This window comes from Geospiza fortis, unplaced genomic scaffold (genome assembly GCF_000277835.1).
Source record: "Geospiza fortis unplaced genomic scaffold, GeoFor_1.0 scaffold27, whole genome shotgun sequence".
Classification (NCBI taxonomy): domain Eukaryota; kingdom Metazoa; phylum Chordata; class Aves; order Passeriformes; family Thraupidae; genus Geospiza; species Geospiza fortis.
Window position 1 is genome coordinate 1,255,939 of NW_005054329.1, and position 14,678 is coordinate 1,270,616.

General features: G+C 43.8%; 1 protein-coding gene across 1 annotated transcript in view; it reads left to right on the forward strand.

Moving 5' to 3' along the window:
* Positions 1-14,678, forward strand: part of DENND1A (DENN domain containing 1A) — a 160,062-nt gene that overhangs the window by 57,111 nt on the left and 88,273 nt on the right. Inside the window, exons 4-5 of the mRNA XM_031057270.1 lie at positions 505-554; positions 3,358-3,477. Coding sequence (XP_030913130.1) covers positions 505-554; positions 3,358-3,477 — 170 coding nt within the window. The remainder of the gene's footprint in view (positions 1-504; positions 555-3,357; positions 3,478-14,678) is intronic.

A 14,678-nucleotide genomic window follows, 5' to 3' on the forward strand; every position in this document is an offset into this window, starting at 1 on the left:
TTCCTGCTATGAGACCTATTGGCTTCATCTTTTGTTATTTATCTTGCTGATGTTAGGAAGTATTCTCTAATCCCCAGCCCTCTGTTCCTAGGTAACAGTCCAAAGCTGTGCCAGCAGAAGTGGTCCTGCCAGGCCAGGCCCATGTGGTTTGGTGTTATTCACTCTGATCCATATGGTCAGGGTAGGGACTGTCCCCAGAGAGGTGTTAACACTCAACAACCCAACCTCCTCCTCCTCTGGGGAGAATTGCTGGATGGCTCCTGCTGCCTGCCCATGTGTGAATCTTGATTAATTTTTCATTTTTAATGAAGTTTGATCATGTTTATTATTTCACATGATTGACTGCCTGGTACTACTTCCATGTAATTGATAAAGCCCATATTTCTTCATCTGTCTTTTATTTCTTCAGGGCAAACTTGTGAAATTGTGTGATGTGGTTAATATTAGATTTATTGGTCCCCATAGATGTATAAATTATCTTTTTTTTTCTCTCTCTCTCTACAGGAAGTTCTACAGACTCTGACCAAGTTTTGTTTCCCCTTCTATGTGGACAGGTATTGTTAGCTTTTCAAACTTTACAAGAAAATAAGCTTGTCAATAAAACCCCTGTAGAAAATAAAAGCCATACCATTCATAGTGTTCTGTCTGTGTGACTGGGACTTAAAGCACCTGAGTGCAAATTATAGTCTCAGAATCACTTTTTCCTGGGGTTTTTATGGGCACCATGAAACAAAAAGAAATTTTAAAAGTTGGAGTACTCTGAGGGCATTTTTTTCACTTCTGTACAATGCTTGGATGGAAAATGCTTGGGTAGGAATTGTCCAATATGCATATTAATATCAAAGTTTTGTCTGCTTGTGCATTTTATTTCTTAATTGCCAAAATTTGGGTGGGATAATTAATGAAATGTTTTACATTTGAAGGCCTCTTCATGTTGCTGGAATGCTGCTGCTTTACTTGACAGCTACTTAAGGTGACTTCTGATTTTGGGGGAGAAATTATAAAATGAATGTGAGAAGATCTGAGAATATTTACTTCCTGTAATTTAAGAAACTGTAGAACTTTTTTAGTTTTGCATTTACTGTGAGTTATTCTTGATGGTTTTGTGAAAAGAACAACAATTGAAATTTTGAAAGACTGCACCAGTGCTCATCTCATCTCTTAATTGGTCAGAATGCCTTATCTTCATCAGCTGAGACACAGAATGGTTTGGGTTGAGGGAATTGACCTTTACTGTGATTAAACTGCTGCAAGTCTTTTTCTCATTTTAGAATTTGGAATCCCTGTTTTACTGCTCATCCTTTTCATTTCCTAAGGGGTGGAAGCAGGGAAATACTCATACATTTTTCTCATGTATTTGTTCCTACTAGAAATGATTATGCTTTCTGTGTGTAGATTTATTGTACCTAGGGGTTTTGTTTGTTTTGTTGTTTTTGGTTTTCCTCAGCAATATAGCATTTTGAAAGATAGAACACTGAAAACCCATATGGGGTGCAAATGAGAACATAATGAAAAGTGATTCCCATTTCTGGATCCACTTGTTTGTCTGAATATCACAGACTGTCACTGAAAGACTGCAGCCAGCCAGTTTGACTGAAAAGGAGACATTGTCACCCAGAACACACCTAATAATTTCAGATGGAGAATGGATTTCCACCCTGCAGGAGGCAGAGCACACCCAGACTAAGGCTGTGGCAGCTGGAGGAGATGCTTGTGCTCCTTCTCTTGTGGGTGTGCAAGCGGGCAGGGGTGGCACTGGAGGTTCTGGCACTCAGGGGCACAGACACTCCGTTCTTTTCACACTGATTCTGTTCATGAGTTGTGGCACTGCTCAGAACCCCAGGGCCTGGTTGGCCATTCCTTCAGGCAGTGGCCCAGGAGTTTGCTGCTGTTGTGGTGGTGGTGGAATGAGGCAGAGGCTCTGCTCCAGCTGCAGGAGTGCAGAGCTGCTCCCTGCTCCTGCTCCCTGCCAGGACTGTGTTGGGCAGGTGTGGGTGCTGGGGGGGATTCTATGGAAATCACTCCTCTCCCCTTCCCTCCAGGCCTAACTTCTGTCTGCCCCCTTAGAGATGAGATTTATGCTGCTTCCATCCTGTGAGGCTCTAAATAGACCTTCTGCCCATTTGAAAGCAGAGCTGCGAATCTGAAGGGTTGATAGTAAAATCTTAGGAAGAACACTTTTTATGTGGGGAAGTTTATCCTTCCATGTGAAAAAATGGCACTGAACTTGAGCAGGACCTGCCAGCTTTGGTTTCTCCAGGTCACATGAATGCAGGACTCTCTAGGTTTGCTCTGGAGGAACTCACCAGCTTGTCTGAGTTGTTTAATAAACAAGCTTCTCCCTGCTGCTAATGAAACGTGTTTTTTCCCCCTGTTCCATAATTTTAATTGTCAGTTCTAATGCTATTTCTCACACACACTCTGCTCTCAACCTTGTTAAAATTAAGCATATAATCCCCTTTTAAAACACCATACTAAAATCACCATAGTAACATTACATCCAAGCTTTACAGATAAAACACACCACCAGCGAGGGATTTTTGGGTATCCCCAGCAGCTCAGTGTGGTTTATGGAAGTAGTTGCTCTGCTGACATTTAGATTTCAGGAGGATGATAGTACTCACACTGGCTAATTCTCAGACTGTTGGAATGCTTTAAATATCTGTCTTTTTGTTCATCTTCATCACAGCATGTTTTCCCTTCCCTGTTTGGAATCCACTGAAGGATTCTTCTTTCTAAGCTGGACAGTGACATCTTTCCCATTTGGATCCAGCTTTTATTCCTGCAAGTCTGTTTTTCCTTTGTTTCCTCTAGGCACTGAGTGTGTACTCTCCCACAAAAATTGGTTTTTTGCATGTGGCGTCACAGAAGAGAATATTTTAAGGCCTGTGGCTGTTACTTAAATGGCTTTGGATTTACCAGGGTATTTGTTGCAGTTGGTAGGAGTGACTTGTAAAGCTACATGTCAGTGCAAGTCAGATTTCTCAGTTCTCAGAAAACCTATAAAAACCCTAGAACATGACCTGAAATAAGTCTTAATTTCCTATAATTAGAAGTATTTGGGTTATAAGAGAGAGCATGGGGTTGGTTGCTGGTTGATAATCAGAACCATTTTCTTTTAAAGATAAACTCATTATTAGTATCCTCCCACACTTAAGAAATGGGAAAAATAAACCACAGACCCCCCACTCCTCCCTCATCAAGCATATTTAGACTTCTGGAGGGTGCATACTTTGTAGTTAATTTTTCAAAAAACTCTGCTGAAAGAGGAAATGTTATAGGTTCAATGACTTGGATGTGATACTTGACACAGAGTTAGCTCAGCAGTAATTTTTCTCTCCTGCTCTCTGCTTCCAGCCATGCCATTAACCAAGTTGGGCAGAACTTCACCTTTGTGCTCACAGACATTGACAGCAAGCAGAGGTTTGGGTTCTGTCGCTTATCCTCGGGGGCCAAGAGCTGCTTCTGTATCTTAAGGTAGGTCTGTGGCTTGGCTTCTGCCTGACTGCAGGAGCACTGTTTGACTTTGCAGTTACACTGCAATTACCACTTCCAGCTGGTCAGAGTTATTTCCCTATCTGCTCCTCAAAGTCACTGTTCTTCTGCACAAGTGGTGCAGAATCCCTTGCACTTGGAGTTCCTCTGTAGATAACTGTATTTGTTTGTAGTCAACGTTCTGGAGTTAACAACGTGGAAAAAAAGTCTCTTTGCAGTAATTTGATATGACATTGCATGATGGCAGCTGTTATCTTTAGCTGTCACAACTGATCTTGTTAAGACATTTTGTGGACATTTGTACATGCAAGTTTTATTAACAAAACATCTGTTGGTAACTGAGAGGATGTCACTGATGCTCTCCACAGCCCCACAGTTTGTGTGTGTGAGCTTTCCTCTGTCCTGTTGAGGGTTTTGTGAAGCTTGGCATAATAAAGACTGTCAGTGAAAGTTGGAACTATGCATTTCACAGAAAATGGGCCAAGAGGCTCTATCAGAGCAGTTTTTCATAACCTCCCACAGCCGTGTCCAGAAATGATGCCAGTAAAATAAATTTTGATGTCTACCAATATTTTAGTTCCATTAAGAACTTCCATGGATTGAAGATTTTCATGTGTCTTGTTTTAAACACATTTAAGAATTGCCTGTCCTCTACTTTCTGCTTTTTGCATGTTCACGAGGAATTGGGAGTTGAGGAACAGTAGCCCAGGTAAAGCCAGCACAGAGGTGGCTGAGGACAGCCAGGGAGGTGACAGCACAGCTGGGGCTGAAGCCTCCCAAATGAGGACCCTGCTCTGTGAGCAGCTGGACACATCTGGCAGGGCCATCCCTGGCTGGATTTGCACAGGACACAACCAGGGTGAGGACAGAGGAACACAGGAACTTCTCTTTGTCCCATGTGGGGCACGTGAGAGTGCAGCCCTGGTGTGTCTGGATGTGCTCCTCTGAGCATTCCAGGGGGGACATTGCAAAATACAAGGTCACTCTCCTTGCAGGGGGCTGCACACAGCAATGCCATGGAATGGGAGCTTAATATTTGGAGAAATGCTGAGATCTACCCAAACTGCTAATTGATTGAGTGGGAGGCAGAGTGACAGGTGTTTGCTCAGTATCTTCTTCCATTCTGCCTGTGCTGTAGCAGACATTTCAGCTATTATTAGCTCTGGCAGTCCAGCAGCAGGGACTGGATCCTGCAGGCAGGAAGGTGTTTCCCAGCTCTTCCCACAGAGCTGCTCCCCTGTGCAGTTGGGTGCTGGTTCCCTCAGTCTCATGTGGGCAGTGTCTGCTTACAGAGGGTAACTTTGCCTGATCAATGTCAAATTAAAGGAGAAACACAGTTTTAAAAAGACAAACTGAATGAGGAATAGTCTGGGTCCCTTCTTGATCCCTCCTGGATAAGAGTTCTTTGCTGTCAGCTCCCTTATGTTGAGTGAGTGCCAAGAAGAAATGGAGGAGTTCTGTTGTAGTTAAATGCCTTCTGCTTCAACTCATAACCAAAAAAACCCAACCACAGTGGATGAATTGGGACTCTTCACTTCCTTCCTGTTGCTTCTTCTGTGCACTGAGGAGAAAAAGAAAGCTCATCATTAATGCAAGTTCATGCAAGTTTTAGAGGATAATAAAGAGTGTAAATCAGCAATACATGAAATCACTTCCTCTATTCCCGGGACTGCAGCTCCCATTACTGATGTGAATCTTCTCAGTGTCCTTTATGTACTAAAGGATGGTGCATGGTAAATGGGTGGGGGAAAACATGCTGAAAAATGTGAGAACGATAAATAAAAGCAAATGGGGGTAAAAAGAACGTTTGTTTAATTGTTTTTAAATTACAGATTGGACGGCAGCAAGCTTCAAGTATTCCTTACTATGCTCAGCAACAGTGTAAGAACTAAGTGATGGTGTTTATTACTAGAGATGATATCCATCTACAGGCTTAGCGGGATTTTATGGGTCTGGCCATGGTAAAATGGTTTGAAGGTGGAAAATCATCCCATGTTTAGATTAGTTATTGAAGAGAAACAGCAGAAAAAAGAAATTCTTTTCACTCAGTGCTTGAAAAAATTTCTGCAATGTCCTGGAAGCAAAGTACTCTAGGGCCAGAAGTCAGGGTCTGGACTTGAGCTTTGAAGTGACCCAGAGGCTTTTCCTGTGGATGCAGAGCACAGCAAGGCGCCTCTTGGAGTTCAGTAGCAGTGGGGTTATCCTGTGGCCAGCAGAGAGGCAATTCCATTTGGCAGGGAACTGCTTGGACTGGTTTAACCAATACTGCTTGGAAACCTGCTTTTGAGGTAGTTACCACAGCATTGTTCCTGCTGTAGTAGCTCGCACAGATTGATGAACTCTCTGGTAACTTTGAAACCTGCTTTTCCGGGTGCTCTGTGGTGTTTTCAATGTAGAGCCACTGTATTCAGTGGGGAACCGGCCTCTCTTCTCCGGGTTCCCCTTCCCTGGCCCGGTTCTGTCGCTCCGGCGCAGCCGCGGGCCCGGCTGGGGTGACCCTGAGCGGCTGCGCTGCGGCGGCGGCGCCAGCAGAGGGCGCGCGGGGGCGCAGGTACGGCCAGGTGAGGAACAGACCCCGCAGGGTTTGGGGGGAGCCCAGGTGAGGGACAGACCCCGGAGGGTTTGGGGGGAGCCCAGGTGAGGAACAGACCCCGCAGGGTTTGGGGGGAGCCCAGGTGAGTCCTAGACCCCGGAGGATTTGGGGTCTGAGCTCAGGTGACTTCTCATCGCACACATCCACATCTCCCAGAAAAATTGGAATTCCAGACTACCTTTTTCGATGAAATGTGCTACAAAACTTAAAATGTGTTTTTGAATTATTTTCTTTACAGTCGAGTAAGAGCTGATGTCCAGTCATCAAATTCTGTGTTCTAATGTGGGAATTTCACACCCAAATGCTTTTTCTTTCTAAGACTTTATTTAAGAATTTCAGGATTTCGGCTGCAATGGGATAAATCCTAATAGCTATACATTAAGCGGCTGAATTTTTATTGTTTCTCTCTAATTTCGCATCAGATTTCACATGGGCTTTTTAGGGAGAACAGTGTAGATAGTTCTGGATTAAGTGAAGAGCTCTGGTCTTTTATTTAAAAAGAAAACAAAAGAAAACCCAAGTTTGTGTAATTTTGCTTTGGTTCACGAACTTTCTGGGCAAAGTTACTGGTTTGCAAAGGTCCCATGTTTGCAATGTGATTTCAGTTGTACTGAATTTGGAGTTTTTGTTGGGTTATTCAGGTTTTGTACGCAAACTGAAATCCTTCTTTTGAAGTGAAATGCAGAAACATTTGTGTGGAAATCCCTCTCGGCCAAAATAGCTGAGCTCTGCACCACTCTTTTTCTAAGATAAAAAGAAATGAATCCATAATAGTTTGTGACAGATGGCAGAAAATGTAACTAACTGAATGTGATTCTGTATGGAGTTATTTGAGGTTTTTGGTGTGATTTGTTGTGAGTTCCTCTCCTCCCCCCTTTCCTTCCCTTTGATTGCAGTCTTTGTCCATTTATTCTTAGGACAGAATAAGATTTCTGAGCAGGGGCCTCTCTTGTGGTGCAAAGTGAGAATTGTTTTTAATTGAGCAGAAACATGTGGAAGGATCAGGAATATCTCAAGGGATTACAGAAAAATTCCAAATTTGTACTACTTACAGCTTGTGTTTAGAGCGGGGTCTGCTGGGAATAAATGTTAGTTAGTGTGACCTGTGACCTTAAAAACTGTTGACATGGATTTCAGCCAGAAACTGGCCACAGAACTCCTTTGTTAGGCTCATTCATAGCTCCTTGAAAACTCCAGTCAGTGAAAGTTGCCAGCTCGAATCTAAGGAAAGCAGAGCTCTTTTTTTTCCTTTTTTTTTTTCCTTTCTTTCTTTCTTTCTTTCTTTTTTTTTTTTTTCTTCCCATGCTTTGGAAACAGTGGCCGCCCCTTAACCAGCAAGACTTCTTTAATAGGGCTGCAGGACTGGGCCCTGATTGGAACTGACAGCTTCCTGGCTCGGGCGTGCCAACTGGCAGGGCCCTGAGCCATGCGACAGACAGACAGACAGACAGCGCCGGGGGCTGCGCTGCCCTGCCCTGCCCAGAGCCCCAGGCAGCGCCCACAGCCCCAGGGACCTGCTGGGGACAGTCCAACCCTGCAGCCCCACAGCCCTGCTGGGGACAGTGCAGCTCTGCAGCCCCAGGGACCTGCTGGGAGAATCCAACCCTGCAGCCCCACAGCCCTACCAGGCCGTGCTGGGGGAGAGGGCTCAGCCCACAGCCCTGCTAGGGAGGGATAAAACCCAACCCCACAGCCCTGACAGTGCCTACTCTGGGGGAGGAGATGGAGTGTTTGTGATGGGGCTTGTTTTGTAGTAATTGTCCTGTTGTTTTCTAGAATTTTCCCTTTTCATTGATTTGGCCAAAATCAATGTTTTACTTCCATATCTGTATGATTCTTTGAAGCCTGGCAGAAGATGTTTGGTAATGGCTGGAAATGGTTGGAACACTTTTTGGACAGTCTGTTTGGTCCTTGAGGTGTATCGACCCTGGAATCCCTGTTCTACTTAAAATGCTTGGGAGATGAAAGCAAATGGCAAACTGCTTCTGTTAGACATGGCAAAGGCCACAAAATACATGTATAAATCATGGGCAATTGGATCTCTGATTCAAAACTGCAACAGAATTGTACCTAATGAAAATGTTGCTGTTGAGTCTCTGATGCTTTCATAGATTTTTTTTCATTATTATTTTTTTATCAGTGGCTTCAGCACTTGCGCTGTCTGTCAGTGAGAGCTGGAGAGCAGAGATTGCTCAGTTCCTTTGTACGGGCCTTTCAGAGAGCAGAGGAGAGGGCAGGCAGGACTCGGAGCTGCAGCCTGACCTTCTTTCACAGAAACTGGAGTTTCTTACAAGCTGGAACTGCAGCAGAGCAGGGCAACTTTGTGTGCTGGGTGACAGGAAATTGAGCTGAAGTGGCTCAGAAAATGTGCGAACGCCCCGAGGGCGTGTGCAGGGCCGGAGGGGCTCCGGGTGCTGCAGGCATTCTGCCTTAACTTGACATGTTTATAAAACAGTTTACATCTCAAAAGTTTAGGGTTTTTACCCCTGTTGATTCGCTTAAACAGACACTGGCTCTTATTTTCAGTTGCTTGTCAGAATATATATGGAAAAGTGATGAACCCAGTGAAGAGGGAGCTTGACATCAATTAAATTTAGCTATCTGCTTTGTGTTTCTTCTTCCTGATACACTGTCTCCAGTATAGCTTTTCCAAACTTCCTGTGGTTTTCCATTATTCTCCTTACAAGTTTTACAAGATAGAGATGAGCTGTTTGAAACTACTGTTCCAGGAAAAGAAGAATAGAATTTTGTATTACATCTGCACATTTGTTGTCCTCCATTTTTATCTCTGCCATTAACCATTTTCTGAAGACTTCTTCCAGAAAGCCTCTAAGGCCTTCTCTTCTCTTGCTCAAGTATCTTTAAATAAGATAGTGGTAATTTAAATAAGCTAATAATGCCTTATGGCTGGAGTAGGGGATTTGAAGTCCTTGCTGAAGAAGAAGGCTTTGCTCTGTGTGATCAGCTGGTGATGATGTTTGAACCAGAAGCTCCCTTCTGTTTCTATAACTCTTTTCTCTTACTGTCCACCAAAAACAGAAATTATTTATGTCCATCTAGTGAGTTTGAAGTTTTATCTGCAGGCATGGCTGGCTGCACTCAGATGCTGAGTTCATAAGAGGTTATTTGGGTGATATTAGGAAGATGTTTTTTCCCACTGAACATCTAGATAAACCAGACTGCTCATTGGTAAGAGCATTCATAAGCTGTACAAAAAAATTTATATGACCTGGGAAGTACTGATATTGGAAATAAATATTAAAAGTCAGATTTTCAGTAGTCAAACTTTAGTCTCTCCCTGCTTGTAAATCATGGGTTGCAAAGAATGCCCATACAGTGCTTGGCATTGGAGTAAAGATGCTGATTTTGAGTTTCACTATGTCTGTGCATATACGCATCATTATTCTTAGTTGAAAGTTGAGCAGTTGTCCTTTATCACTGGTGCTCATTTATTTATTTCCATGTTGATTCTGGTTCCGAGGCTGAGCTGCGTATTGCATTAATGTTGTAGTGGGATGAAGTTATCCCACTTGTGGGTTGGTAGCAGCCAGAAGTACAGGGAGTTGTTTACAGGGAGCCCATGGATTCTGCCTTTCTGTGGAAGCATTCAAGCAGCAAGCCCTGCACAGTCTGTTTGGCACAGTAGCTGCTCTCAGCTGGCCCCGTGCCCTCCTGCTGTTAGGCAGGGCAGAGGATGTGCCAGATCCCGCCTTGTGCCGGAGCAGAGCCTGCCTGCAAATCTGCTTGTAGTTAGCCTGGGGCCTTTTGGCAGCACTCTGCAGCCCATTGATTTAGTTGCAATGCTTTTTCCTTAATATTTTCCATCTGGCCAACAATGACCTATAACGACAGACACAAAACAGAGTTTGAATTATGAGCAGCGTAATTGTGCAAATGCTTCCAAATCTCACTCTAGAACCTGCAGTGATGGGTGCTGCAGCCAGGGGCTCCTTCCACAGGCTGCTGCAAAGGAAAAGCCTTGGGGCTCTCGAGTTCCAGCCCTGTCCCACAGAAATGTGCCCTCCAGTTAAACTGGGAGTGTGTTCCATTGCCTCTCCTTGCTGTCTGTTGGTCCCGAACCGGGGGTGCAGCTCCCACAGCCTCAGCTTCCTCACGCTCCCCTATGCACACTGCCAGGGCCAAACCCTGCCCTGGGGCCCTGGGCCAGGGGAGAGAGGGACCCTGGAGCGGGGCTGGGGCAGGCAGGGCAAGAACGTGAGTTTGGAAATGCTCCAGGACATGCAGCAACAGGTTTGGGGCCTTGCACTGTCAGGGATGTTCTGAGCTCCCACCTGCAGCAGTAAAATATCAATGAGAAGAATCACAACAAAAATGTCAAGTGTTAGTAATGTATCACTGCTGGTGGAATTGGAAAAAGCTGATAGTACTGCATTCAGTCCAACTACTTCACTGGTCTTGCCTTCTGACCAGAAACCAATTTTACTTAATTAATTAGGCCTTCATGTCACGCCTTCTTTCGTTGCTGAACAACTGTAACAGAAGTAATTAAATCATGTCACTTTTTATTACCTTTGGCCCTGGGTGACTGGCTTGGAAACTTCATCTTAGAGCTAATACAGACTGAATTAGTGCATCACCTTGGGGAACACCCCCTCCCTGGCATCAAAAAGCAGGGAGGAAGTAGTTAAAGTACAAGATGGATAGATCCTCTCTTCCACAAATGGATCACTTTTGGGTTGCTGTCTGAAGGCTTACAAATGCATCTGTCAGGAGCAGGAGCATCCTGTCCCTGCTGACAGATGTGTACAACATTCCCAAAGAGATTACATGGCAACTTCCTCCTTCAAAACTGGAGCTGTGGCAGAGCCCTCGGGTTATGCAGAGGTAATTGGAGACGCTGGGGCTGATCCAGAGGTGGAACTGCCGAGAGAAGCTGCTTGAGTAACTTGTGCATGTTGCTCCAACAGGAACCCTGATCCAGGCACTGTAATCATGGGAGAGAGGCTTTGTGTGCCTTCCTAGAGGCAGAGTTCCCTGGGCTATGCAGGGAGCCCAGATAAAACCCCTCATTTGTAACCCTGGCTGTTTATGAACATGCTTGATAAGGGACGGATCTTCCTCCACACTGAGCATTACCTGCACTAACTCCTCAGTGTGTTTTAGAATTTATTACCGTTTGAATATTCAGAGAAAATAATTGTGGGCAGTTTCCTGGTTTTATCATTTGCTTAAGCTGATGGTTAGACAAGAAGTCTCATAAATAAAAAGTGGGCTTGCTGGGCAGGAAACGGGCCAGAAGGACTTTTCTGTTAATTAATGTGTCATACATTTTCAGGGATTCTGTGGATAGGTTCATCAGTGGTGTTTCTGCAGGTGAAGATCAAGTGCTGTGATTTTATGTGTTTATTTTTACATCTGCATGTTTGCTGTGAATCCTAAACCATCGTACAGGGTGGTCATAAACAACCTGCACTCAAATATCAAACTCAGACTTGATCTTTGTAGCCTTCCTATTGACATCTTGCTCTGCAAGTGCTTGTTTGCTGTAAGTAAGGTGATTTTTACATGCCTAGCCCAGTTCCTTGCATTCTCAAATTATCAGTTGCAAGTACCACAGCGCCGACATAATCATGAATTTTTCACTTGGCTCTTTCAGCTCTGCTTGTGGTTTAACTTTTATGACTTCCTACCAACTTTGCTTATTATTAGGAGCTGTGTGTGCTCCCTCTGTGTATGTGAATATTTCTTCCCTGTGATGAAGCTCCCTCCCTGTGAAGGGAGCTGTAAAACCTCTTGCTTCACTTAACTTTGTTTCTTGCCAGTAGGGAACACAAGTGGTTTGGGGAATGCAGAAGAGAGGTGCACATAATTGATTTCTGCTCTGTTACTGAAATACTCTCATTCCTACCCCAATGTCCTCCGTAGCTGATTTGCCAAAATGCAAGGATTCACTCTTGTGTCTCAGAACTCACACACAGGTATCACAGGTACACACCTGATGCTCAGCTTTGACTTTTCAATATTTGGCAAATCCCTTTAGCAGCCGAGCACAGCTGGCTGCTGTGCAGTGGGGCTCTTGAACAGAAGTGTGTAAAGTTCTTCTGTATGAGGCAAAGTGATGCAGAGTCCCCAGGCAGGTGCAAAAACCAGGCCTTTTTAGGCAGTTAGGCCTTTATCAGTTGCATAGTTTTAAATCATAACAAACATAATTCAACCAATCACCAAACACCACAATACGAACACGTAATGGGTATAGAAACTTGTTTTCTCCAATCCAGCTGAGTCACTTTCCCATTGCCCTCTTCTACCTAGCCAAAGTAGCAGGCCTGAGCCATGGTTTTACCAGGGTAACAAGGCCCTTATTTTATAAGGTGTTCCCTATATGCAACATTTTTCTTCCCTTCAGGAACTGATCTGCATTACAGATGGTGCCACAAACTCTGTCCCAGAGTGGCTTTGGAGCTCACTGCAGCACGTGCCAGAGCACGGGGCTTGGTGACTGGGAGGGAGCACTTTTGATTTATAATAAAAAGTTCATAATGCTACTGAAATTTCAGCTGAAACTTGGTACTAGAGGGCATAGCTTGACAAGCACATATGATTGGAGTCAGTAATGAAAAGGAGCTGTTTCTCTGGTCAAGGAAAAAGGGTTAATTTGCATTGGGATGAAAAGGCTGTTCAGGATCTACTATTTCAACCTGTGATAGACTTAACAGCAGGCTTTGATCCCCAAATGAAATGTGATGGATTTCAACTGATGCCAGATGTCTCAAACCTAGTGGGATCTCTGATTGTCTGCCACATCTAGAATTCTCTCTTCCAGTGCTTTCATGTATGCTTTTAAACGTGGTTTGAGAAGAGATTCCTTGACAAGCTAAGCCTTTGGAATCCTCTCTCTGTATTGTCACTTTGGTGAGGATCTTGAGGCTCTCATGCTGTCTAGTTCATCCTGCTTTTTAAAATCAAGCTTCGCGTACCAAACTGCTCTAACTCCTTCGTAACCAATTTTTTAAAGTCCAGATAATTTCGAGGCAGTATAATCTGTAACTCTTCCCAGTTTAAGGCTGTTCTTTACCCTCTCCATATTTGTTATTTAGAGCATTTCACCCTGGCTGAGTAAAGCCATTGGTCAATGTGTTCCTGTTCCAAGGTGTTGAAGGGCACATAACTGTTATTTTTTTACTCCAAGGATATCTTGTTGCATTTCATATATCTCACTATGAAGTGCCAAGCCCTTCAGCATGCCCATCTTCTCACCCAGTGGGCTTTCTGGGATACCCTTTGCCCATGGGTTTAAGGAAAGCATACAGACATAATTGTCAGTGTGTGCTGTAAATGCAAACAAATGCTTTTCTTATGTACCTTTATTTCCTGTCACTCCTTCAGTCCTTTGCTCTCAAACATGCTTGAAGTGTCTGTGTTGGTCTTAAACGAAGCAAAGTAAGCACTTGCTGTTGACAGTTACTTATTGAGATGCTCCATAAGATGAGATCCAGTTCTGTGGGATGTAGTACTTCTAAAATATGTACATGAGTCATGCTTAAGCTGCATAACTTTAAACTGAATCATGGAATGATCACTCATGGGTAATAATCAAGGGAAGTTTGTTACAAAACTGGGGGAAATGCAAGAAGAAAAGACATCCTGTGGGAGCAGGGAGAGGCAAGGGTGCAGCTGGCTTTGTGCACGGGCAGGGGCACTTACAGTGGGGCGTGCAAACCTAAACAAACAAACAAATAAATAAAGGAAAAGCTGATGTTCAAAGGAGGCTGTTGGCTGCTCCGTGGAAGGGAAGGTAATTCATCCACATGCACAGGGGTTGCTATGGAGATTTGGGGTGTCTGTGCTTATCTCCTGAGTGTGAGAAGGTGTCAGTAGACTGAGTCTAGAGCAGAGAATAACGAGGCACTGGGGCCCATGAGGTGCAGGGAAGACACTGGAACACAGAAGCAGCTGAACTGAGATTTTAGCCTGTGAAATTCCCAAATGGGCCTGGAGATGCCTTGGTTCTTTCAAATGCATTTTGTAAAGATGCTGCAAACACTGGGTGACGGAAGGAAAAGAAGGTGGGAAAAAGAATTTAATAGTGTATTCCTGCAAGGAAAATAATAGCATGTGGAGAGTCATCCCTCTCCTGAGCAGAGAAATGGGATTAGTTTTAAAAATCTTCTGTAGTTTAATGTCATTTTACTTCATCTTAACTGTAAAAAATTAGGTGAAATTTAGAAATCATTAAAAAGGGAAAATAATACTTTTAATGAAGGGAAGGAAAAGGTGTCTGGATTGTGTGGTTTTGCTATTTAAAATCATGTTTGCATAGAAGCCCTGAAGAGCGTTGTGTCTTGGCAAAGATAACTTAGTTCATCATTAGGACCATTACTAACCTAAAATAGAATGTGATTCCATGATTAGAAATAATGCTGGCTGGGGGTGAATCATTACTTGCCAGGTACAGGAGGATGGAAAGAATCAATATTAGGTTTAAGTTTAAATTGCAGAGTTTTATCTTTAAATGCAAGAAGTCCTAAGATAACAAGACACCAGGAGACTGGAGTAACTTTTGATATGTTTTCCATCCTTGCATTTTTTTTAACACAGTGTTGGGATTATCCACAGAAATACTTCTGAG